At 42.6% G+C, this 25227-nt stretch overlaps 1 protein-coding gene across 7 annotated transcripts in view; it reads left to right on the forward strand.

The window, feature by feature from the left end:
• LOC138755736 (KH domain-containing, RNA-binding, signal transduction-associated protein 3-like) overlaps positions 1-25227 on the forward strand; it is a 225726-nt gene that overhangs the window by 115877 nt on the left and 84622 nt on the right. For 4 of the 7 annotated variants that reach the window (XM_069922237.1, XM_069922239.1, XM_069922240.1 and 1 more), the window contains 2 exons: positions 16950-17002; positions 20690-20772. In XM_069922237.1, the coding sequence (XP_069778338.1) occupies positions 16950-17002; positions 20690-20772 (136 nt within the window). The remainder of the gene's footprint in view (positions 1-16949; positions 17003-20689; positions 20773-25227) is intronic. The other 3 variants (XR_011352516.1, XM_069922242.1, XM_069922238.1) reach the window with 1 other exon arrangement.

Here is a 25227-nt window from a genome sequence, read left to right on the forward strand (position 1 = left end):
GATGGACGTCATGTGAGGTATTGCGGATGTAGGGAGAGATTGGACAAGAGGAAAAAAAGATAGACATGGTAAGATGAAACTAATCTGGTGGGGCAAGAGCAACTGGAAGCAATGAGTCGACCTGGATGATTTGGTTTATGAATCTTGGGTGAAATGTAGAACCACGTAATGCAGGGATGGGAAAGAGAGGTTGGAGACCATGGGAGGAAGTTGGCCAGAGGTGATAAGGTTGGAGATGGTGGCTTGATGAACTGTGGTGGGGTCCTGTCGAAGGGATGAGTAGGTGGAGGTGTCTGGCCTCAGCAAGGTAGAGGTCAGTGAGCCAGACTACAACAGTACCTCCCTTGTCTGCAGGTTTGATGGTGAGGTAGGTCAGTGCACCAGACCACAACAGTTACAGCCCAGATCATCTGAAATGTCCCATCTTTTTCCACAAACGTGCCTTCCCCTCCATCACCATCAACTTAGCCCTCATCCCACCCGCATCTCCTCCATTTTCTGGTCATCTCCCCTGGCCCTTTCTGCCCCAAGACACAACAAATGCAAGATATTCCACATCCAACACATTATCTTCTGGAATTTACGATACTTACAGCAGGATCCTATTACCAGACACATCTTCCTCTCTCTTCCCTTCTCTGCCTTCTGTAGGGATTTTTCCCTTCGTGAATCCCTCGTGCACTCATCCCTCTCCACTAATTACTCTCTCTGGCACCTTCCCCTGTGGCTGCAGGAGGTGCCACACTTGCACCCATACCTCCTCTCTCACCACAGTTTGGGCCCCAAACAGGCCTTTCAAGTGGAGCAACACTTCACCTGTGAATCCACAGGAGTGATTTACTGGATCTGGTGCCCCCATTGTGGCCTTCTCTAAAATGAAGAGCCTGGGAGATTGCTGAGCACCTACTCTCTGTCTACATCTGTGAAAGGGACCTCCCAGTGGACAATCATTTCAGTCTGTTCCATTCCCACTCTCACATGTCTGTCCATTGGCCTCATGAACGATCCCAGCAAGACGACCTGTAAATTGGAGGAACAACACCTGATTTTCCATCTGGGCACTCTCTAGCTGGATGGTATTAACATCAAATTCTCCAGTTTCTCCTAACTTACTCTCCATTCTCTCTCCCTTCCCTTCCCCCTGTCTTCTTTTCCCCCAGCTCTCCACCCCCTTCCCCCTCTATTCACCTAGCCATCCCTCCTCCTTCCTACTTACTGCTGTGTCCTTTCTTCCTTCTCCACCTATTACCTCCTGCCTCTGGGACCATGCTTTCCCCCCAATCCCCATCTCTCCCTGCCACCCCCCTTTTTGCCTACATTTTTCCATATCTTGATGAAGGGCTCAAGCCGAAAATGTCATTTATGTACCTTTATATTTGCTGTATAAAGTACACTGTTTCACCTGCTCATTTTCTCCAGCATTGTGTTTTTACTTCAACTATGGTGTTGGTAGACATTCATGTTTTACTTATGCTATCTCAATTCTAACACTTAGTACCTCAGCACTTGAAGACAAGGATACCGTATGCCTTCTTCCTTACCCTAGACACCTGTGTTGTTGTTTTTCGAGAGTTATGGACTTGCATCACATGGTCTCTGTCCACTTCAATGCTCCTAAAGCCCCTGCTTTTATTCTACATGCTCCATTCAAATTTGACTTCCTAAAGAACAAAATCTCTCACTCATCTGGAATAAATTCCATTTGCTACCACTGTATTAAATTTTCCAGTTGATCTATGACTCTCTGTATCCTTAATAATGAGCAAGTAAAGTTTGTTGTTATATACATATGACCAAAATTTTTATTTGCTGCAAACGAACATCACCTACAGCAGTAGAAAACATTAAATTGCCAAGAATGCCAAAACAGAAAGAGATAATAAATATAATAGGATGTTCTCAGTTGACAGAAAAAAATTGTCATACACGTTATACAATGTACATATGCCAGTTATTATGAGTTGCTGCAGCTGAACAGGTAATAAAAGAAAAAACTAAAATAATAAACTTATTACATTTAGAACCGTAGAACATTATAACAGAGAAACAAGCCCCTTCGGCCCTTCTAATCTATGCCGAACCTTTTTCTTTTTGCCTAGTCCCACGGATCTGCACCCAATCCATAGCCCTCCATAGCTCTCCCATCCATGTACCTATCCAAATTCTTCTTAGATGTTCTTGGCACTTTTACGCTGTCCTTAAAAGACGGGAATTAACTGCCTTTTAACTGGTTCACTTACCTGTGTGAACATGACAAATGCGGGATGGAGGGAGGTGTCATTTCATCCCAGTAAACACCTGCCAAGATAGGTAGTATCAGAACCCATGCATTTCTCATCGGCTCCTGTGTAAAAGGAGCTGTAATACTGCAGGTCCTGTTTCCTTTTCCACCAGGATGCCAGGTTCTTGAGCGACCTGAGCTGGCTTTAAACACGGGTCGTTCACATGCCAATTAAATGGGATTGCTATGTAAAAGAGCTATCTGTCAAGAAGTTCCCCCTCATGTTCCCCCTAAACCTTTCACCATTAACCCATGTACTTTGGTTTGTATCTCATCTACTCTCACTGGAAAAAGGCTATCTACATTTTCTCTGTCTATCTCGCTCATAATTTTAAATACCTCTATCAAATCCCCTTATTCTTTTACGCTGTAGGGATCAACATTTTACAATCACTCAGTTTCTGAAGTCTGGGCAACATCCTAGTAAATCTTCTCTGCACTCTTTCTGTGATTATATTGATATATTTTCTATAGCTTAAGGTCCAGAACTGCATACAATACTCCAAATTTGGCCTCACCAATGTCTCATACAACTTTACCATAACATGCCAACTCCTATACTTAACTCTTATTTATGAAGGCCAACGTGGTAAAAGCTCTCTTTGAAACCCTACTCACCTGTGATGTCAACTTCAGGGAATTACGTATCTGTTTTCCTAGATCCCTCTGTACTGCCGCACTCCATAGTGCCCTACTATTTACCATGTATGCTCTTTCTTGATTTGTCCTTCCAAAATGCAACACATCACACTGGTCTGCATTAAATTCCATCTGCCATTTTTCAGCCCATTTTCCCAGCTGGTCCAGATCTCTCTGCAAGCTTTGAAAACCTCCTTCGCTGTCCACAACACCCCCAATCTTAGTGTCATCTGCAAACTTGTTGATCCAATTTACCACATTATCATCCAGATCACTGATACAAATAACAAACAACCATGGTTCCAGTACCAATCCCTGAGACACACCACTAGTCACAGGTCTCCAGTTTGAGACGCAATCATCCATCACTATTCTCTGGCTTTTTCCAATCAGCCATTGTTGATTCCAATTTCATGAATTCCTAGCATCTGAACCTTCCTGACGAACCTCCCATGCCAGAGGCCTTTCTAAGGTCCACAGTCTTTCCTTCTTCAACTTTCCTGGTAACCTCCTCAAAAAACAGTAAGTTTGGTTAAACACGACCTACCATGTGCAAAGCCATGTTGACTATCCCTAATCAGTTTGTGGCTGTCCAAATAATTGTGTTTCTGATCTCTTAGAACAACTTCCAATAATTTACGTATGATTGATGTCAGCCTCATTGCCCTATCATTTCCAGGGTTACTTTTGGAGCCATTTTTAAACAATGGAACAAGTGAGCTACCCTCCAATCCTCTGGCACCACAACTGTGGCTAAGGACATTTTAAATATTCTTGCCAGAGCCCTTTTAATTTCTAAACTGGCCTCCCTAAAGGTCCGAGGGAATATTTTGTCAGGCCCTGGGGATTTATCCACCCTTATTTTCTTTAAGATAGCAAGCACTTCCTCCTCTTTAATCTGTATATGTTCCATGACCTCATTGCTTGTTTTCCTTGCTTCCTGTGACTGTGCCAATTTCCTGAATGAATACTAATGAAAGAAAACCATTTAAGATTGTTTGGCTCCATGCAAAGCCAACCACTCTGGTCTGTAAGTGGACCAATTTTGTCCCTTACTATTCTTATGTTCTTAATATATCTGTGAAAACCCTTAGGATTTTCCTTCACATTGTCTGCCAAAGCAACCTCATGTCTTCTTTTAACCTCCCTGATTTCTTTCTTGAAGTTTTTCTTGCATTTTTATACTCCTCAAGCACTTCATTTGCTGCATGTTGCCTGTAGAGCAGTAGAATTTTGAACTATTTCAGAATTGCTTTTAAAATACATAAATCCAGATCATAATAATAGTTTTCCTGTTTCAAATTATACATTTCATTAATATTAAGTTGTTAGTTGAAATTACATCATATGTCTTTCTTACCTTTGGCGTACAAGAATTCTACTTCTCATTTAAACTTTAATCAATTTTAACATATTTCTAATGAACAGGGCATCACCAGTAGCGTGAAGCACTGAGAATTTTGAACTTTTCTCTGGTACATATTCTAAAAGATGAATATTCTAATAGTATTAAACTAGAAGAGAAGCATGTCTCTCAAGCATTAATGTGCTTCGGGACATCCTAAAGCATTTTGTAACCAATGGGTGGCTTTCCAGGTGCAATACTATAGGTGAATGCAAAAATGTTTACACTGTGGCAACGAACAGAGTTGGAGCGGTGAACCGGCCTCACTTGTCACGTGCAGTCAGCGGGGCAGCCCCGATAAAGAGGGCATCGCGGGACCTTCTCTTCCAGTTCAGACCAGAAGGACGTGTGTGCACTTGCGTCAGCACGATGAAAGTTCATGAACCTGGGGGGCGGGATTCAAAGTAAAGCAGTTGTGTTACTCGAGCACTTAACCTGTTGTCCTAATCTTTTCGCTGCGCTTGCACACAACCCGCTACACTGGTGACCCCGACGAATCTCCATGTCCTGAAGACTCGGCACAATGGAACCCGCAGCCATAGGCACAGTCGCGTCAAAGCTGCCAACATTCTGGATGAACAGGCCCCACACTTGGTTTGACCCAGATCAAACAGATAACCTCTGATTAGACAAGATTCTTCTACATCATCAGCTTGCTCGACCGGGAAGCTGCCTCATGAGTCGATAATGTCATCCAGGTGTCGCCAGAGGAAGCAAATACATGGCTCTTAAAAACCTCCTCATTAGCACCTTTGGGCTTTCACATTGCGAGAGGGCCACCATACTCCTTCACTTGGACGGCCTAGACGATAGGACACCGTCTGCCCTCAAGGACGAAATGCTCACACTGGCAGAAGTACACAAGCCCTGCCTCATGTTCGAGTGGGCTTTCCTCGAGCAAATGCCCAAAGACATCAGACTCCTTTTGGCCGATGCAGATTTCAGCGACCTGCACAAGATTGCGACACGAGCTGACATTCTCTACCATTCCAAGTGCAAGACAATAGACTCAGTCAACTGTGTAACACTGCTGCTGTTAAGGGCAACACCCAGATCCAATCTACCTTGTGAACAGGCCCCGCCCCACCAGTAAACAGAAAGGCCTGACCCAAAATGGTGTTTCTACCATCAGCACTGGGGGGGTATCAGCTCACAGGTGCCGTCAGCCATGCTCGTTTCTGGGAAACAAGGGGTCAGATGCCGTTAGTGACTGCAGTGACTGGCTGACCGAATAGCCTTCTCCTCATCTGGGACAGGATCTTGGGCCGCAGGTTCATCGTGGACACAAGATCAGAGTTAAGTGTCATTCCCTCTACGATGCTCGAGACACACACGAGACCTCACAACCCCTCCCTGCGCACAGCCAACAACACTGCCATTAACACTTTTGGGAAGAGGAGAATTCCTGAACATTTCAGAGAGACCACCTTCAATTGGTCATTCGTGCTGCCTTCAGTAGACAAGCCTCGATTAGGCACAGATTTGCTGTGGGCGCACTCCCTACTGGTGGACCTCTTAGGCAGATGATTAGTCCTTGCAGAGACTTTCCAGACGGAGCCCCTCAGCACATTCAATAAGCTGTCCACCCAGCTCGCTTCTGTGGAGACCCCACACGGCCAATACAGCCACCTTCTCGCTGGTTTTCCCTCCATTCTGCACTCCTGCCGTCATGCCGAAGTGCAGCATCCAGCTCCACAACACGATCACTGGACCGCCATTGCATTTGCAAGCCAGTCGCCTAGCCCCAGACAATCTCGCCAAGGAAGAGTTTAAATGCACAGAAGAGCTCGTCTGCCTTTCTGACAGCCTGTGGGCCTCACCTCTCCACTTGCTACCAAAGTCCAATGGCAACTGGAGACCATGTGGAGACTACACACACCTCAACAACACAACAATGCCCGACTGCTACCCCATTCCCCATATCCAGGATTTTGTGGCAAACCCCCATGGTGTGTAGTTTTTCTATAAGGTTGATTTGATCCGGAGGTACGATCAGATTCCTGTGCACCAGGACGATGTCCAAAAGACTGCTATCATCACCATTTTTGGCCTTTTCGAGTTCCTCCGCATGGCCTTCGCTTCATGGACGCGGTCGGCAGAGACTTGCCTTTCCTTTTCATCTATCTCGACAGCATCTTGGTATCTAGCACGACGCCCAAGGAGCACATGACATGCCTATGCTAGCTTTTCAACCGCCTCGCAAAGTTCGGCCTCACCATCATCCGGTGAAATGGCAGTTCGGCCTCAAGGAAATTAACTTTTTGGGCTACAAGATTATGAAAGACGGTGCCACCCCCCTACCCAACAAAGTGGAAGCCATACGAAAATTCGCCAGACAAAAGACACTGAAAGGGCAACAAGAATTCATGGGGATGGTGAATATTTACAACCGGTTCATCCCTGCGGCAGCCAAGATTATGCACCTTCTTTACACTCTAATGTTGGGCTCGACGAAAGAGCTCACGTGGATGGACAAAGCGCACGCTTTCAACAAGACCAAGGAGACCCTGGTGCAGACAACAATGCTAGTCCACACATGAATGGACGTACTGATGGCCCTCCCAGTTGACGCGTCCAACACGGCAGTAGCGCTATCCTGAAACAATTCGTTAATGACTCTTGGAGACCTCTTGCCTTTTTCAATCGCTATCTACGACCGCCCAAACTGAAGTATAGCATGTTCGACAGAGAGCTGTTGGCCCACTGCCTGGCTGTCCGCTATTTTCACTATTTCTGGAGGAGCGGCCATTTTCTGTGTACATGGATCATAGGCCACTCACTTTCACCTTCTCCAATTCCTCCAACCCATGGTCTGCCTGACAGCAGAGACACTTATCCTATGTCTCTGAATTCACCACCTCTCTGGAAAACAAAACATTAATGCTGATTAACTCTCCAGGCCAGCAGTCAGCGCCTTTTCACAAGGCATCGACTACCATGATCTGGCTCACACCCAGCAAGACAACCCTGAAGCACACAGCTTCAGGACTGCGGTCATGGGATTGCAGCTCTAGGTCCTCCCTCTTGATGCCAATGGTACTGCGACGTCTCCACAGGCCAACCCTAACCACTGGTCCCCGCTCAATGGAGGAAAACTATCTTCGACATGATCCACAGTTTGTTTCACCCCTCCGTCCAAACGACAGTGCAGTTGGTAGCCTCCTGATTTATCTGGCGCGGCCTATGCAAGCAGATCACAGTGTAGGTGAAAATCTGCGCAGACTGCTAGACAGCAAAGGTCTAGCAACACACCAGGCACCAAGTTCAGCAGTTTGATGCTACAACCCGCAGGTTCCAACACATTCACTTCGACATAGTTGGGCCTTTGCCAGGCTCTCGAGGGTCATGCTACCTGCTCACAGTGGTGGGCAGGTTCACTTGATGGCCAGAGGCCATCCCCCTCCCATACGCCTCCACCGATAAATGCGCCAGGGCTTTCCTCTCAGTCTGAGTCTCCAGTTTTTGCATCCCAGTGTACATAACGATCGACCGAGGAGCTCAATTCACCTCTGCCCTATGGAACAAGGTCTCCAAACTCCTGCGCATCCAACTGCCTCGTACCACAGCCTACTATCCTCAGGCCAATGGACTGGTCGAGTGCTTCTAACATCAACTGAAGTCAGCACTGATGGCACAGCTCAAGAAGCCCAACTGGGTAGACGAACTGCCCTGGGTTCTCCTAGGGATGCACACTATGCCCAAGAACAACCTCAGAACCTCCTCAGATGAACTAGTCTATGGCGAGACCCTTGCAGTCCCAGGCCAGTTCCTTCCTTCAGCAACAAATCAAATCACCAACACCACAGTAGTCCTCAAGACACTGTGAGCCAAATTGGGCTACCTTGCACCACCACCACCATCACGACACAGTAGGTCACCTTACAACTACCCCCTCAAGACTTATCCTCCTGTGAGTATGTATTCGTGCGAAGGGGCATGCACAGGACTCCCCTTCAGCACCCCTATGAGGGACCCTACAAGGTGCTGCAACGAAACACATCCACCTCTACACTTGACATTGGGGACAAGGAGGATCTGTTCACATTGGACTGTTTGAAACCAGCCCACCTGGATTTGGCACCACCAGTACAGGCCCCCCCTCCCCCACATTTGTACTTAGGGGTTGGCCGCCAAGGTGACAGACCTCACCCTCAACACAGCATAAGACCAGCTGTGTCTGTTCTTTGGGGGAATGGGGGGGGGTTGTGTGACGACGCACATAGTTGTCGTGGCGAACCGGCCCCGCTTGTCATGTGTGGTCAGCACAGCAGCCACAACAAAGATGGCGTCGTGGGTCCTTCTCTTCAGGTCCACACCAGAAGGACGCATGTGTGCTTGTGTCATTGTGACACAAGTTCCAGGATGGTTGGGGCAGGACCAGACAAAGCCTTAAAGGCTGCAGCGCAGAATTCAAAGTAAAGCAGTTGTGATACTCAAGCTCTCAGCCTGTTGTCCCAGTCTTTTCACTGCACTCGCGCACAACCCACCACAACATAAACATTGTAGTGGGAAATCAAATTTATAGTAACATATTCTGGTTGAAAGATGTTGGACTGTCCTATTGCAGTGTGTAAGACATACTCCACTGTAAGTCTCATTACCTCATTTGGCATCAGTCTGCAGAATTGCCTAATAACACATTAAAATAACCACCAAGATTGTATATAAATTAATATATTCATGTTAGGACTCCTGAAGTGCTTGATCCCATTTAAGGACAATTGCTGAGTTGTAAATATTCTGGAAATAATCTGAGTTGGAATTCCATTTAAAGTATGCTAGATAATGATCGACTTCAGGCCTTATTCTTTCCTGTGATGCTGTGTTGAACAGGAAATTTAATTATTCAACAAATATCTTGAATATTTTATTAGGTACCACCTAAAATATATTTTGAGGGACAGGAGACTTAAGTTGATATACAGAAGACTGCAGATGCTGGAATCTGAAGTTAAGCACAATCTGCTAGAGTAACTCATCGTAACAAGCAACATCAGTAGGAGAGTGACACTAATGCTGCTTGACCCACTGAGTTCCTCCAGCAGACTGTTTAACTGTTGTTTGTTATAACTTGTACAAGTAATCATTCAGTTTATTGCAGATTTATCACATTTGGAGCCAAAATAGCATTCATTGTCAAATAAAATCAAACTACTGCAGAACTCTAGATTTGAGGTTTTTTTTTGTTTGCTTACTAAATTAAAAATGGAAGGGTTTACTGGAATCTTTTTTTGACTGAGAAACAGGTGTTTTGCAAAGCAATAGCATGCAAGATTCATTGAAATAGTTTATTATGAAAAAGGAAGAAACACAAGAAGGGCTTATGGAATATAATAGGCCAGTCTCGGTTTGAATTCAAATATATTGTTGGAGCACATATATGACATCATATACAAGTCTGAGATTCCCAGGCAGAATTTCAGCTTATCGATAGTGTAAACAGTACTCAAGAAAAAAAAAGGTCTACAAAGAGAGAAATGTAAAAAAAGATGTACAAATCAATGTGCAAAGTTAGGAAAAAAGAGTCAGTAATGAGCCCTTAAATGAGTCTCCATTTGAGTGGTGTTTAGGAGTCTGATGGTTGAGGAATAGATTGGTAGAAACTGTTCCTGAAATTGGTAGTATGAGTCTTGTGGCACCTATACCTCTTTCCTGATGACAGCATACCAGCGAAAATAGAGCATGTCCTGGGTGATGTGAATCCTTGATTGCTGCTGCATTCCACACAGACTTTCTTGACAATGGGGAAATTTCGCCTGTGATGTACTGGGATGTATCTGTTGAAAGCAGAGATTGGTAATATGAAGTATTTTGTCTGGAGGTCAGTGACTAGTGAAGTTTCGCAGGGATCTGTTCTCAGAGTCCTGCTCTTTGTGACTTTATAAATAACCTGGATGAAGAAGTAGAGGATGGATCAGTAAGTTTGGGGATGATATGAAGGTTGGAGGAGTTGTGGATAGTGTTGAAGGTTGTAGTAGGTTACAACTATAGACAACTATAGGATATAGACAGGGTGCAGAGTTGGGCAGAAAGTGACAGATTGAGTTCATTGTTGATAAGTGTGAGATGAAGGAAGAATGCATGGTTAGCAGTGAGATACTTAATAGTGTGGAATAACAGATGGACCAAATTCATTGATCTCTCAAGGTTTCCGCGCAGATTGATAGAATAATTAAGTATACTGTGTTTCATTAGTCAGGGGATTGAGTTCAGGGAGTCATGAGCCAATGTAGCTCTATTAATCTTAGTGAGATCACAATGAGAATATTGGGTTCACTTTTGGTCTCATTATCAGAAGGATGTGGAAGCTATTTCAGATTTATTGTCAGAGTACATACATACATGACATCACATATAACTCTGAGGTTCCTTTTTCCTGCGGCAATGGCAGAATTACCACTAATTGGTAGTGCAAAAATAAACTGCACTCAGCATGAATAGGAACAGAGGATATTTACCAAGATGATGCATGGATTGGAAAACAAGTCTTATAAGGCAAGCTTTTTCTCTGGAGTGAAGGATGAGAGGTGGCTTAATAAAGATGTACAAAATTATGAGAGGCATAGATAAGGTGCTTTTTTCCCCCCCAGAATGGGAGTAGCAAACACCAGAGAGGAAAGTTTAGGGGAGACATCAGGGGTACCTTTTGTACACACAAAGCTGTGGGTGCCTGAAATTCATTGCCAGAGTTGGTGGTAGAGGATGGAAAAATAGAGGCATTTAAGAGACTCTTGGAGAGGTATATGGATGAAAGAAAAATAGAGATTTATGAGGTAGAATTGCAGAACATTACAGCACAGTAACAGGCCCTTCTAGTCTGTGCCAAATTATTGTTGTGCCTAGTCCCATGGACCTGCACCCATAGCCCTCCATGCCCCTCCCATCCCAAATTCCTCTTAAATGTTTAAATTGAGCCCGCATTCACCACTTCAGCTAGAGGCTTGTTCCACATTCACTGTGTGAAGAAGATCCACCACATGTTCCCCGTAAACTTTTACCCTTTCACCATTAACCTCCAGATTGTAGATCACCTCCCCTCAGTGGAAAAGCTTACCTACATTTACTCTGTCTAAACCCCTCATAATTTTAAATGCCTCTATCAAAACTCCTTCATTTTTCTCCACTCCATGAAAAATCGTCCTAACCTGTTTAACCTTTCCCAGTTACTCAGTTTCTGAAATCCGGGCAGTACCCTAGTGAATCTTTTCTGCATTCTTTCTATCTTATTGATATCTTTCCTGTAGTTGGGGGTGAACAAAACTGCACAGAATATTCCAAATTTGGCCTCCGCAATGTCTTACACAGCTTTACCATAATATCTCAACTGCTCTGGGAAAGTTAACTCCAGGAGTAAATATAAATTTATAAAAGTTGTGTTGTCAATAGCCAGGAAATGTATAACGGTAACATGGAAATCCAATTCTCTATTTTATATTGATCATTGGAACATGTAAGTGCAAAGTTGTATTCCCCTTGAGAAAATTACTTATAGTCTTAGGAATAGATATCGTATATCCAGCAAAATTTGGCAACTTTATTTAGATTGCTTAAATGCCTAGATTGTATAATTTATTTTGATATTTGTCAATTAGTATACTCCTTATTAGAAATGTAATACTTTTAAAATGATGTGACTCTGAGATGTCTCTATTCCATGCTGTCTGTCTCCTTTTTCAAATCTGGGGAGAGGGCTCTGGGAGAAGAGGAGCTCTCCTTTTTATTTTTTTGGATCTTAAGTTTTTTCTATGATTTTTATATTTAATGTATTATATTAATTAAGACCTATATTATGTATTTTCTTAAAGCTTAAATAAAGTATTAAAAAGAAAATCTCAACTCCTATATTTAATACTTTGATTTGTGAAGGTCAATGGCCAAAAGCTTTACTTAAAACTATCTACCTTTCAGGGAACTATGTATCCGTATTCCTAGATCCCTCTGTTCTACCACACTTCTCAGTGCCTTACCATTTACAATGTCTGTCCTTTCTTGGTTTGTCCTTTCAAAATGCAACACTTCACACTTGTTTGCATTAAATTCCATTTTCTGCCCATTTTTCCAGCTGGTCCAAATCCCTCACCAAACTTTGAAAGCCTTCCTCGCTGTCCACAACACCTCCAATCTTTGTCATCTGCAAACTTGCTGATCCAATTTACTACACTATTCTACAGATCATTGATAAAGATGGCAAACAACAATGGTCCCAACACCAATCCCTGTGATCACTAGTCAAATCTAGTTTACTACCTCACCATGAATACTAAGCATCTGAACCTTCCTGACTAACCTCCTTCATGGGACCTTGTCAGAGGCGTTAATAAAGTTGATGTAGAAAACATCCTCAACCTTTCTTTCATCAACTTTCCTGATAACCTCGAAAAATCATCAGATTGGTTAAACACAACCTACTACGCACAAAACCATGTTGACTATTCCAAATCATTCCTTGGCTATCCAAATACTTGTGTATCCAATCTCTTTGAAAACCTTCCAATAATTTACCTGCTGACACCAGACTAATTTGTTAAACAACGGAACAGCATGAACTACCCTCCATTCTTCTGTCACCCATGGCTAAGGACATTTTAATTATTTCTGCCAGAGCCCTGCAATTACTACACTAGCTCCCTCAAGGAGCTAGTGTCAGTTCCTGGGAATTTATCCACCCTTACTTGCTTTACGTCAGCAAATACCTCCTCCTCTTTAATCTATAGGTTCCATGACCTCAAAATGCTGATTAATTGTCCTTTTTATACAGCCCATTACTGTAGTATTGTCAACAAATTTGTAAATGGTGTTGCTGTTGTATAGTGGCATGCAGTCATAAGTGTAAAGTGGGTAGAATAGGGGGCTACGTATGCAGCCCTGTAGTGCTCATTAATGGAGATTGTGGAGGAGATGTTCTTGTTAATCTGCACTGATTAGGGTCTGTAAGTGAGCAAATCCAGGATCCAATTACGCAGCGGGGTATTGAGGCCCAGGACTTGGAGATTGCTGATCAATTTTAAGAGGACGGTGGTGTTGAATGACAATCTGTAGTCAATAGGTGTTCCAGGATTTTATATAGAATCAGTGAGATGGCACAGAAGATTGAAAAAATAATGGTTCCAGTGTTTGAATGCAATTTGGATTCATTGTATATACATGATTGATTTTGTATTGCTCTGGCCACTTTTTTAACACCGTGCCCTGCAACATTACTATTCAAATACAAGCTCATAAGCAGATGATATTTCTACCTCCCATTAGTTGTCTTTGTTTGGTAGCATTCCCATAACAAACTTAATGCTTTGCTTCAAGTTGCTCTTTGACCGCTAGACTTGGGAACTGAATTAGATCACAGCAATCATTTTGATCTTCTCAGCCATTTTGATGATCCTCTACATTGATTTCCAGTCTGATATTTTGCAGTTACCATGCCACACAATTATGCAACAGACAGGATACTCTCAATTTGTGATCATGTAAAATGTTGTTAAAGTAGGGGCCAGTAGACTTGCTGACCTCAACCTCCTTGGAAGTGTAAGCTGCTGTGCCTTCTTGAGTCGTGAGGAGCTGTTGTGAGTCCAGGATAGGTCTCATAGTACAGTCCATTCAATATTCTTCAGATTTCAATGGGATATCTCCTCATCCTTTTGAACTCCAGGCCACTTAAGACCTACATCAATTTACTTTCTCTCTCACCACTCCTCTTTCACTGCAATATTTTCCTGTTCAATTACTAATCTGGTTAATGTAGTGCTTAAGCATTTTGGCAATGAGCATTTCTGCAATAGTGAACACAATTCCCTGACCTTTAAAACAGTCGTGGATAAGGGAAGGTATTTAATGGGGGAGGCCTAATTACATTAGTATTAGTCAAGAACTTGGCAGTATTAATCAAGAACAGATGTTCTCCGTAAAATGCAGAGCAGAAATGTGGAGTTTGTTTAGGGACCACTTGTATGTGGTTCTTAATAGGTTTGTCCCACTGAGACAGGAAAGATGGTTGGACAAAGAAAACATCATTAACAAGAGAAGTTTCATCATTAGTCAAGAAGAAGGAAGCATACTTAAGGTTTAGGAAGCAAAAATCAGGTGAGACTATTGAAGATTTTAAGGTAGCCATAAAAAAAACATGAATGGATTTAGAAGAGCGAGAAGGGGGCTTGAGAAGGCCTTGGCAAGTAGGATTAAGGGAAACATTGAAGCATTATGCGCACACATTAAGAACAGGACAATGACTAGAGTGTATGTTAGACCACTCAGAGATAAAGGGGGGAAAATGCTTGGAGGGGGATGAATTAGGAGAGGTCCTTAATAAACACTTTGCTTCACTGTTCACCAGGCAGAGGGACCTTGATGAATGTGAAGTCAGTGCAGAGCAGGCTTGTGTATGGAGCATCTGAAGGTTAAGAAAGAGGTAGTGTTGGAGCTTCTGATAAATATGTCCTTCCAGGTTACTATGGGGGGGTGGGGGGCATTCACAATATGTCTTCCCTGGCCACAGGAATGGTATTGGAGGATGACAAATGCAGTAACACCAGCATGTATTGCCCATTCGTAACTCTTGTTGAGAAGACTACTTGCAGTTGCCTTGTTGGCTAAATATCTCATAGTGAGCAGTGCATTATGTGGGTTGGATTTATTGCCAGTGATGATGAAGAAATGGCAGTACACATCCAAGTCAGGAAGATCTGAAACTTGGAGAGCAAACCTTCTGACCTGTGTGAATCACAGTAGTTATGCAGGAAGTCCAGCTGAATTTCTGGTTGACAGGAACTCCTCAGGATGTTGGGGTACACAGTGATCAGATTCCCATTGAATATCATGGACAGGCAGTTGGGTTGTTTTTAATTTAATATCAATTTAGAGATACAGCATAAAAACAGTCCCTTCCACCCCACAAACCTGTGCCACCCAAGTACATCAATTAATCTACAAGTCCTGTAGATTTTTGGAGGGGTTGGAGGAGGAACCCCCACAGCCACAGGGAGAATATACAAACTCCTTGCAGATAGCAGCAGATTTAAACCCAGGTCACTGGCTGTAAATGTGTTATTCGAACCACTTTTTGTGGTATTAGTAATGAAGTTCCACTTATCATCCCATATCCAAGTTCTTGTATTGAGGAAAGTACTGTGTTTTTTTTTGAGGAGTTATGGCTGACATTGTGCAAGAATCCATACATGAGATTTTATGATGGCGAGAAGGTTATTGTTGAAGCATTAAGTCTTTGGACTTGGTCATTACATTAAGCAATAATTACAATGATAATATGGAGCTGGGATGATTGATCTCCAGAAATCGTAACCACATATTGTGCAAGCTATGTCTTGAACCATTGCAATGTCTTTCCCTTTATGCCCATTGATTTCAGGTTTATTAGAGTTCCTCATGTGCCACTCGACAGTACTGCCAACAATTTCTATATTTTGATATTTGAATGTAGATTCATTGAGCAGAAGTTAACTGGGATTAAATTGTCCTGCTCTTTGTGAACAGAATATGCCTAGGTGATGAGTTAGATGCCAGTCTCATCCAGAGCTATAAGGGCTACCTGATGTGGAATGACTTAAACTAGATAACTTATTTTTATGATACGGCAATCAGGAGATGCAACAATGATGGAGTTTTCATTGGGCATTTCTGGATGAACGTGGTTGTGAATGCTCCAGCCTTAACACTTGCATGCATGACCCTTCCATAATTGAGACTGGATGCGGCAGGATAGCAAAGTTTGATTGAGGATCACTTAGCTCTGTTGTATTGCATTATTTTATTGAGTTTAGTCCATCTGCCTTTGTTCCTTTGACAATCAGTCCTTAACCAATCTAATTACTCTTTTTCCTTGGAATGGACATTAACTGTGTTACTGCAGACCTTGCAGCACACAAGCTTAACGGACCATTTGTCATTTTAGAGAAATTGTAGGTGGTTAATTTTGTTACTTTTTGTCTCAATTAAATTTCTTTTTAGCTCATTGTTGAACATTGTTTTGGAAGGTTCCGTGAAAATGCATGTCACTGCCGATTCATCATTGTATATTTTGATCCATGAGGATTGTATCTCTAGATATTTTGGTTGCATGCAGGCCCAAACAAGTTTGGTTGATATTTATCCAATTCTGTTCTATGCCTAATTAAAAGCTTTTTCATTAAAGATGCATAATTACATTTTATTTTGTTATTAAAATATATAACCACATAAGGTTTTAAATTTGGCAGATTTCCTCAAAGTGACAATATTATGCATACTGTTTGACAGATAGCTAGTCTCCCAGCACCTGCAATTAGTAATAATTTCCAGTCTAAGATTGTAGGTTGTGGTTAGATGCCTATCAATGCCAATTCTGGATTCTGAGATGTATGTTGGCTTTCTTTCATCTCTGCATTGAGATAGCAAAATTTTATTTTTAAACTGGAAAACCTTGATAATATTTGATCAGATTAGAATGAGTTTGATTTGGTATGCCACCCATACGTGATGAATTGAATTCTTGTATATTTGTATTTTAACAGCGTGAGTGACAATTTTTACTTGGTTTAGAAGCGATTAGTGCTGTTCTTATTTGTCTATTAAAAATGTTTAAGAAGTGTTGAAAATCTGTGTTCCCAAACATGTCACCAACTTTTTTTTTTACAGGGAGTAGTATTTTTAACCCACATTAAATGTCTGGGAGATATGGAGCCACACAGGTGAATACAGATGCTGGAATCTGAAGCTAAACACACTTTGCTACAGGAATTCAGCGAGTCAAGCAGCATCGGTGGGGGAGAAAAAGAATGGTTGATGTTTCGAGCAGAAGTCATTTATTGAAACTGGAGAAATGTAGAATCTAATGTAAGAAGGATGGGATGGAACCAGAGGCTTTTGTACAGGATTGGTAAGTGAGGTGGAGCTGAATCGTGATGGACAGAGGAAGTAGATTGCCAGATGCTAGTCAGAGGGAAAGGGAAGCAACCAAGTATTGGGGTCAACTGGAGGAAGGTGAGTCATGCAGGTTGAAGTGGATTCCAAGTCAAAGGTTGCCAATGCTGGGATCTGATAAGAAGAGAAGATCTAAAGAGAGCAGAAGAATCCAGTGGGGAACTGGGGGTGGGAGGGGATGAAACCACAAGCAAGAGGGAGAGAATGGTAGAGAATGTAGGGTAGGTCGATGGGAAAGGAGACAAAAAAGGGGTAGATGGGGAAGAATTGGGTGCAGATGAAGAGAGAGGAAACTCATTTCCTGAAATTGTAAAATTCTGTAGAAACTATTGGGCTGTAGCTTCCCAAGGAGGAGCATCCTATTGACCTGCGTAGAATTTTCTAATTACAGAAAATGTCTTCTCCTGTAGCCCCCACCACCTTTTTGTCCCCACCCTTGCCCAGCCCCATTCATTCTTTCCCTCTCTTTTATGTTCCATTTCCCTCCACCCTCATCTCACCACAGGATTATTCCACTCTCTCCCCCCCTCCCCCAACCCGAAACCAGGTTCCATCTCTTTTTTTCTTTACACCACCATTCTCACCATCTCATTTTGTATTGGCAACCCTTGACTTCAATTCGCCCATTCCACAATGTATAATTCCTCTGTTCTCCTGACCCTATTGATATTCTTGGCTCTCTAGCCCTTTGTCTGGCATCTGCCAATCTTCTACCTCTGACTGTGATGCTTCATCTCCAACTGGTTTGCCATCCCGACTCGTCCAGTCCCATTCTGTCTTCTTCAAACTGGCTTTTTCCTTTTTTCAGTTTCAATAAAGGGTTTGGGCTCAAAAAATTATTTTTCTCCCACTGATGCTACTTGACCACTGAGGTCCTCCAACGGAGTGTGTTTAGGTCCAGGAAATCTCTGTTTTGGCAACCAACTTTCACAACATTATTCAAATAATACCAGATTAGTAGAAAGTTGCTTTTTTTTTGAAGCAATAGCATCAGCAAAATGGAACATTTACCAATTGCCATCGATCTTAACAAGTTTTGAAAACAAACTACATGTGCAACCCATATGCATTAATGTACGTCAGTATATAATGACTGAGCAACCAGTGGCAACACTAGGGTTGGTGTCACTACCACCACTCCCTCTCTTTCACCCCCCCCCCCCCGCCATGGACATCCAGCTGTACTAGACCATACAGAATCCTTAGTAATGTTTTTTGTACTAATGTTACTTGTAAATCATAATTCTTATATAATTAGCAATAATAGTGAGATAACAACTAGCAAAATTACTTACAACATTTTTAGTAACTGAGCGGAAACCTTTTTTGATTTTTCTCCTTTAATACATGATTCTCAAAAAAGTTATTGATTATAGGTTCACAAATACCAATGGCCACAATATTGTAGATAAACATCAGAAAATTTGATAAAAGCAGTGACTATATAAACACCAGCAGTAACAAAAACAACAGTGTGTGCTTATAGCGCATGCAGATGAAACAACGTAATTTGAAGTGTCATTGAATTGGGTAATAATGATAGCTCTGACCAGAGCACATTAGAAGGTTCAAAAAGTAAATTAGCATAGTTTTACCCTGGTAGATATATTGATACATGTAAGCTGGGTTTATGAAATTTATATTTGATGTTATAACTAACTACAGAAATATTTTTATATAAAAATAAATTTCTGCCGAAATAATGCACAAAACTTTATAGACAGCCATTCTGGTGTCACCCCTTCTGATGGTGTCAGTCGGTGCGGTCCGCATCCCCCTAGTGACGCTGGTGTGAGCAACTGTTTTGAATATCTTTGTGAAGGCACGGGCCAGATGCATTGAGATTCTCCAGTGTGTTTGTGCATTGCATTGTTTTGAATAGCTGTTCATTTTGTTTTAAGAAGTAGAAAAACAAGAAAATGAGGCTTGATAATATTGTATCTGCTTCTATTTTGTTAGCTTTAATTTTCACTTTATCCAAACCAAAATAAATGTAGCCTAATTGTGTTTTAGGTTTTGTTTGTATTTAGTGAGTTAATTGAACATTTCTACTTGGACAAACTAGTTTTGAGATTTTGGGGTTGTTGATGTCTGTAAAGCCTTGAAGACCATGTAATTGCACATGGCTTTAGTGAGATCATCCATGTGTGCAGTTTAAGTCGCAAGCTATAGAAAAAATATTCATCTGGAAAGGATTCAGAAAAGATCACAAGAATGTTACTGGGACTGGCAAGGTTGAAATTCTTCAGAGAGATTGGATAGGCTGGGACTCTTCTTCCTGAAAAGCAGGAGGCTGAGGGGGACCTTTTCTAGAGGTTTATAAAATCACAAGGGGTGTGGATAGGGTAGACTCAATATTTTTCCCAGTTTAAAAGAATCTAAATCTAGAGGGTGTGAATTTAAGGTGAAATGGGAAAGATTTAAGACAAATTTGAGGTGCACCTTTTTTCACACAGTGGTGGGATAGTTTTAATTAGACAATAACATGGATAGGAAAGGTTTTGGAGGATCCAAACTGAATGCAGCCAAATGCGACAGGCTTGGATAAACATTTTGATTGACAAAGAGTGGGAAGAAAAGGGTCTATTTCTATGCGATAAATTTCAATCCTATTTCTTTGCTATACTCCATAACTGGTAAAGCTGAGATAATGGCCTTGCCTGCTATCAGCTTTGTTCATCTGCTCCTAGACAGTTTGTTGCTTCTTGTCCAATTGACAGCAATGTGTGCCACAGTGCAGTTGCAGTACAGGGCTTTGCCATTAAGATTTGACAAGAAAAAAAATCACAATTATTTATCAATAAACCACAATGACTTGATCATTTGAAGCGATAACGTCTCTAGAAATACCTCAGACAACAATGGAGATCTGCAAAAAAGGCTTTCTTTACCACACTCCAGCAAGAGGTGTGGATGTCTCTCTGTTGACAGTTCATTCTGGCTTATGGTATCAGTGAGGCAAGCAAATCAGAATATATCAGTTTTAATTCTCTGCCAATATTTAATTAGCTAATCTAAGCCATGATAACAATTGAAGGAGTCCAACCGGCATTGGAATTCTCCTGGATTAGCGGCATAATGGGAAGAGACGACTGAGCAGTGATCATTGTCAGTGCCCACACATATATGTTGGTGCGATTACAATGCATAGCGTTGTCCTTAATTCCATAGTTGAACGATCTCAGGCCTTGCTGTCTCTACCAATTTATGAAGATTCTTTTCAAAAGGACTGCTAATGCTCATGGAATCATTTCTCAGGACGCCCAATGGTTTTAGAGGAAGGCCAAAAACTGAACAATATTTTCTTCGTTTACTGCCATTGGTTAAAAATTCCATTTTGGGTTGAATTCCACTTGGATATTTGGACTTTCAACGCAAAGCCAGTTCTATATTTGAAGATGTGTTTCAGAATAACATGTACATTATATAGTCACTGCTCCTTCTTGAAACTTTAGGCATATGGTGATGGCTATGGAACAACATATGAAGACCAAGGTTACGACTCATATGATAACAACTACAGCAATCAAGGCCAAAGGTAACATTGATTCTTTATAACCTCATTCATTGATTTTTGGTGTGTGTGGCTTTATGAAGTAAACTGTTAAGTCAAATTGTAGGAGGTCATTTGATTATGGTGGAAATGCAGTATTTGATTTGAGGCCCCATCTGACCTCCCATGAATAGAAAAAAGATGCTATTGCATCCTTTTGAACATAAATTGGAAAATGTATCTAGATATCTTGATCTGTATTTAATCCTCAATCACTAAAAACATATCTGCATGTTTGTAGAAAGTTGCTCTGTGGAAATTAGCTGAATTACATTTACTATAGTGAGCATACCTCAAGAAATATTTTGTTGGCTCGTGCTCTAACCCTGCAGTCGTAAAAGAAACAGCCCCTATCCAGCTTCTTTCCCACTGAAAATGGTCCCTCTGGTTTTCATAAATGGGCAGACCAGAAACATTTCTACTCATGGAATTTTGAAGTCAAGTATATTGTCATCTGATTGTCCAAGTACAACCTGACAAAACAACATTCTCCGGTCCTCGATGCAAAACATGCAGACACACAACCAGTGATAATACACATACACACAACCAATACATATGCAGGATAAGTATTTCATCTATATAAATAAATAAATATTGTGTGGTACATATGAAAGTCTCAGATTCATTTACTGGATATGAACATTGCATTTATGTCAATGCCAATAGGCTGGACTCATCAGCTACAAGAGATTTCATGGGAAATGGGAATAGGACATGAAAGTGATTAGTAATTGGCAGAACAGGCTTGAGAAGTTGAACACACTACTCCTACTATCTCCTACATTGTTACGTTATTATCGATAACAGTTTAACAGTTACTCCATTTTAAGACCAGGTGTAGAGCAAATTATTGGTGCAGTGTGCACTCTCTTCCAAATGTATCTACCAAAATCATGACCCTTACCATGGAGGCAACCAAAGACAATAAATACAGAAGAATGTTACCACAGAAATCTACCCCCCCCCCCACCATTCCTGTTCCTTTATCACGAGGCCTAAATCTTGCAATTCCTTAGCAAGGAACAGCATGGGAGTATCTTCACCAAAGACCCTGCAGATGTGAAAGCAATCATTACCACCATAAATAACTTTTGTTTACACTAAAAATGTTGACTATATAGAACAAGCTACCAGGGGAGGTGCCTGATGAGCTCTTCCATTGTGTTATTTTTTTCTGCAAGATATAACTTTAGCCAAAGAAGGTGATTCACATTGACTTCCGGTTTTTACTATGATGTATGTTGCTGCATTGATGTCAAGGGCAGTAAATCCAGTTCTGGAATTCAGATCTTTTGATCATCTTAGAGCCTAGCCTGCAAAGGAATTTGAAGACATATCCTAGTGTAGCTCAAACTCTGATTTGTGGAGCTGCTTATTCGTAAGTTAATGGTACTGTCAGGAACTCTGTTACTTAGTGACTAAGTTGTGTTTATCCAGATTGGATTTGATAAATATTAGTTTGAGTGATCATAATTAAATTATTTTTGGCAGAGTTCTGGAAAAGTACTGAGGTAAATCAAAATAAAAAAAATTTGTCAATTTGGGGAAAACATATTATACCTTGGCTGAGATATGATTTAACAAATCCTGAAGTACCTGAAAGTAATTCACTATCAGAAATGGGGCCCATGCAAGGAGAAGCTACTAGGGATTCAAAGAAATTCTATCCTCATGAATATGATGGATGGAGTTATGAAATCAAAATTTATAAATAACAAGCAGGAAATGGGAAGTATCATGCATATACCGTGTTTGTTGGGTAATGAGAGCCTAGACAAGTATAAAAAGTGCAAGGGTGAAAGTTCAAGGAAAATGATTAGCCAAGAGAGTATATGGATGACATTGCTCAGTAAAATCAAGGATATTTTATAACTTGGTTGAATAGTGTACTAACAACAACCTCTCACTCAGTGTTACCAAAACCAAGGATTAAATTGTAGACTTTTTGAGGGGAAATCTAGAGGTGTATGATCCAGTGATCATGGGAGGGATCATGCCGATTTGGATGGCAATGTAGTTAACACAATATAGTGGAAAGTGTTCTTACCTGCTGCATCACAGCATGGTATGGAGGCACCAATACGTCTGAATGGAAAGCCCTGCAAAAGATCATGGACACAGCCCAGTTCTTTGGCTTGGCTTCGCGGACGAAGATTTATGCAGGGGGTAAAAGTCCACATCAGCTGCAGGCTCGTTTGTGACTGACAAGTCCGATGCGGGACAGGCAGACACGGTTGCAGCGGCTGCAGGGGAAAATTGGTTGGTTGGGGTTGGGTGTTGGGTTTTTCCTCCTTTGCCTTTTGTCAGTGAGGTGGGCTCTGCGGTCTTCTTCAAAGGAGGTTGCTGCCCGCCAAACTGTGAGGCGCCAAGATGCACGGTTTGAGGCGATATCAGCCCACTGGCGGTGGTCAATGTGGCAGGCACCAAGAGATTTCTTTAGGCAGTCCTTGTACCTTTTCTTTGGTGCACCTCTGTCACGGTGGCCAGTGGAGAGCTCGCCATATAACACGATCTTGGGAAGGCGATGGTCCTCCATTCTGGAGACGTGACCCATCCAGCGCAGCTGAATCTTCAGCAGCGTGGACTCGATGCTGTCGGCCTCTGCCATCTCGAGTACTTCGACGTTAGGGATGAAAGCGCTCCAATGGATGTTGAGGATGGAGCGGAGACAACGCTGGTGGAAGCGTTCTAGGAGCCGTAAGTGATGCCGGTAGAGGACCCATGATTCGGAGCCGAACAGGAGTGTGGGTATGACAACGGCTCTGTATACGCTTATCTTTGTGAGGTTTTTCAGTTGGTTGTTTTTCCAGACTCTTTTGTGTAGTCTTCCAAAGGCGCTATTTGCCTTGGCGAGTCTGTTGTCTATCTCATTGTCAGTACATCACAGGAAAACCCTCATCATTGATAAGATCTATGTGTAACATTGCCATTGGCGAGCAGAAGCAGTCATCAAGGATCCACATGACCCAGGGCATGCTCTGTTCTCGCTGCTGCCATCAGAAAGAGGTATAGATGCCACAGACCTCGTATCATCTGGTTGAAGGATAGTTACTACCCCTCAACCATCAGAATCCTGAACAACAGCCTCATTCAGAGACTCATTTATGGATTCTTACTTTGCTCATTATTTATTACTGGATATTTCTCTGATTTGCACTGTCAGATTGTTTACATTTATTATATTGTGTTTACCTTTTTATTTTTCATATACATTTCTCTTTTCTTGAATAGGTTGCGGTAATTAGGAATTCTTTCTTGGGTTGTATGTGATGTTTATCCAGTACTCTGACAAAATCTTTGAACTTGGAGCAATGGTACAATTCTGATTATCCAAAATTGTTGGGACAGGACCAATATCGGTTAAACCTTTTTTTTATATAACTGGTTATTTTTTTAGAAACAACCCAGTAGCAACAGCAAATCACATGTATCAATGTTTAGACAATAACAAACAAACAACAAAGGAAAGTTTTTTAAGCATTAAAATAATGTTTAATTGCTGGCTGCAATGGATCACCAAGACCACCCAACCACCACCACCACCAATCCCTGATACATCTCCACCGCGGCTGCTAATCCCCAGGGAGGCTTCCCGGGCCAGTGGAAGACTCAATAGCGAGTTGCAGGGCTACTGTCTCCCCGGCCACCAGAGCTCCCAATGACCAAGTCCTGACTCCGAATCGTCCCCAGACTTACTGCGCGCTCGCGCACTCACCCCCCCCCACACACACCCCCACACACACACACCCCCCACACACACCCCCCCACACACACCCCCCCACACACACCCCCCCACACACACACACCCCCGCACACACACACACCCCCGCACACACACACACCCCCACACACACACACACCCCCACACACACACCCCCACACACACACCCCCACACACACACCCCCACACACACCCACCCCCACACACACCCACCCCCACACACACACACCCCCACACACCCACACACACCCCCACACACACACTCACCCACACACCCCCCCACACACACCCCCCCACACACACACCCCCACACACACACCCCCACACACACACCCCCACACACACACCCCCACACACACACCCCCCCCACACACACATACACCCCCCCACACACACATACACCCCCCCACACACACCCCCCCACACACACACCCCCACACACACCCCCACACACACACCCCCACACACACTCCCACACACACACACCCCCACACACACACCCCCCACACACACACACCCCCACACACACCCCCGCACACGCACCCCTCCACATATACCCCCACACACACCCCCCCACCAACATCCCCGCACACACACACCCCCACACCAGGAGTGTGGTAGTAGGCTGAGGGGAGGGTTTGGAGTCGGTGGGCCGAGGAGAGAGGGAGGGACAGTGATAGGAGGGGAGGGAATGCCATTGAGCCTGAGATCCCGCT

This window comes from Narcine bancroftii, chromosome 2 (assembly GCF_036971445.1).
Source record: "Narcine bancroftii isolate sNarBan1 chromosome 2, sNarBan1.hap1, whole genome shotgun sequence".
NCBI lineage: Eukaryota > Metazoa > Chordata > Chondrichthyes > Torpediniformes > Narcinidae > Narcine > Narcine bancroftii.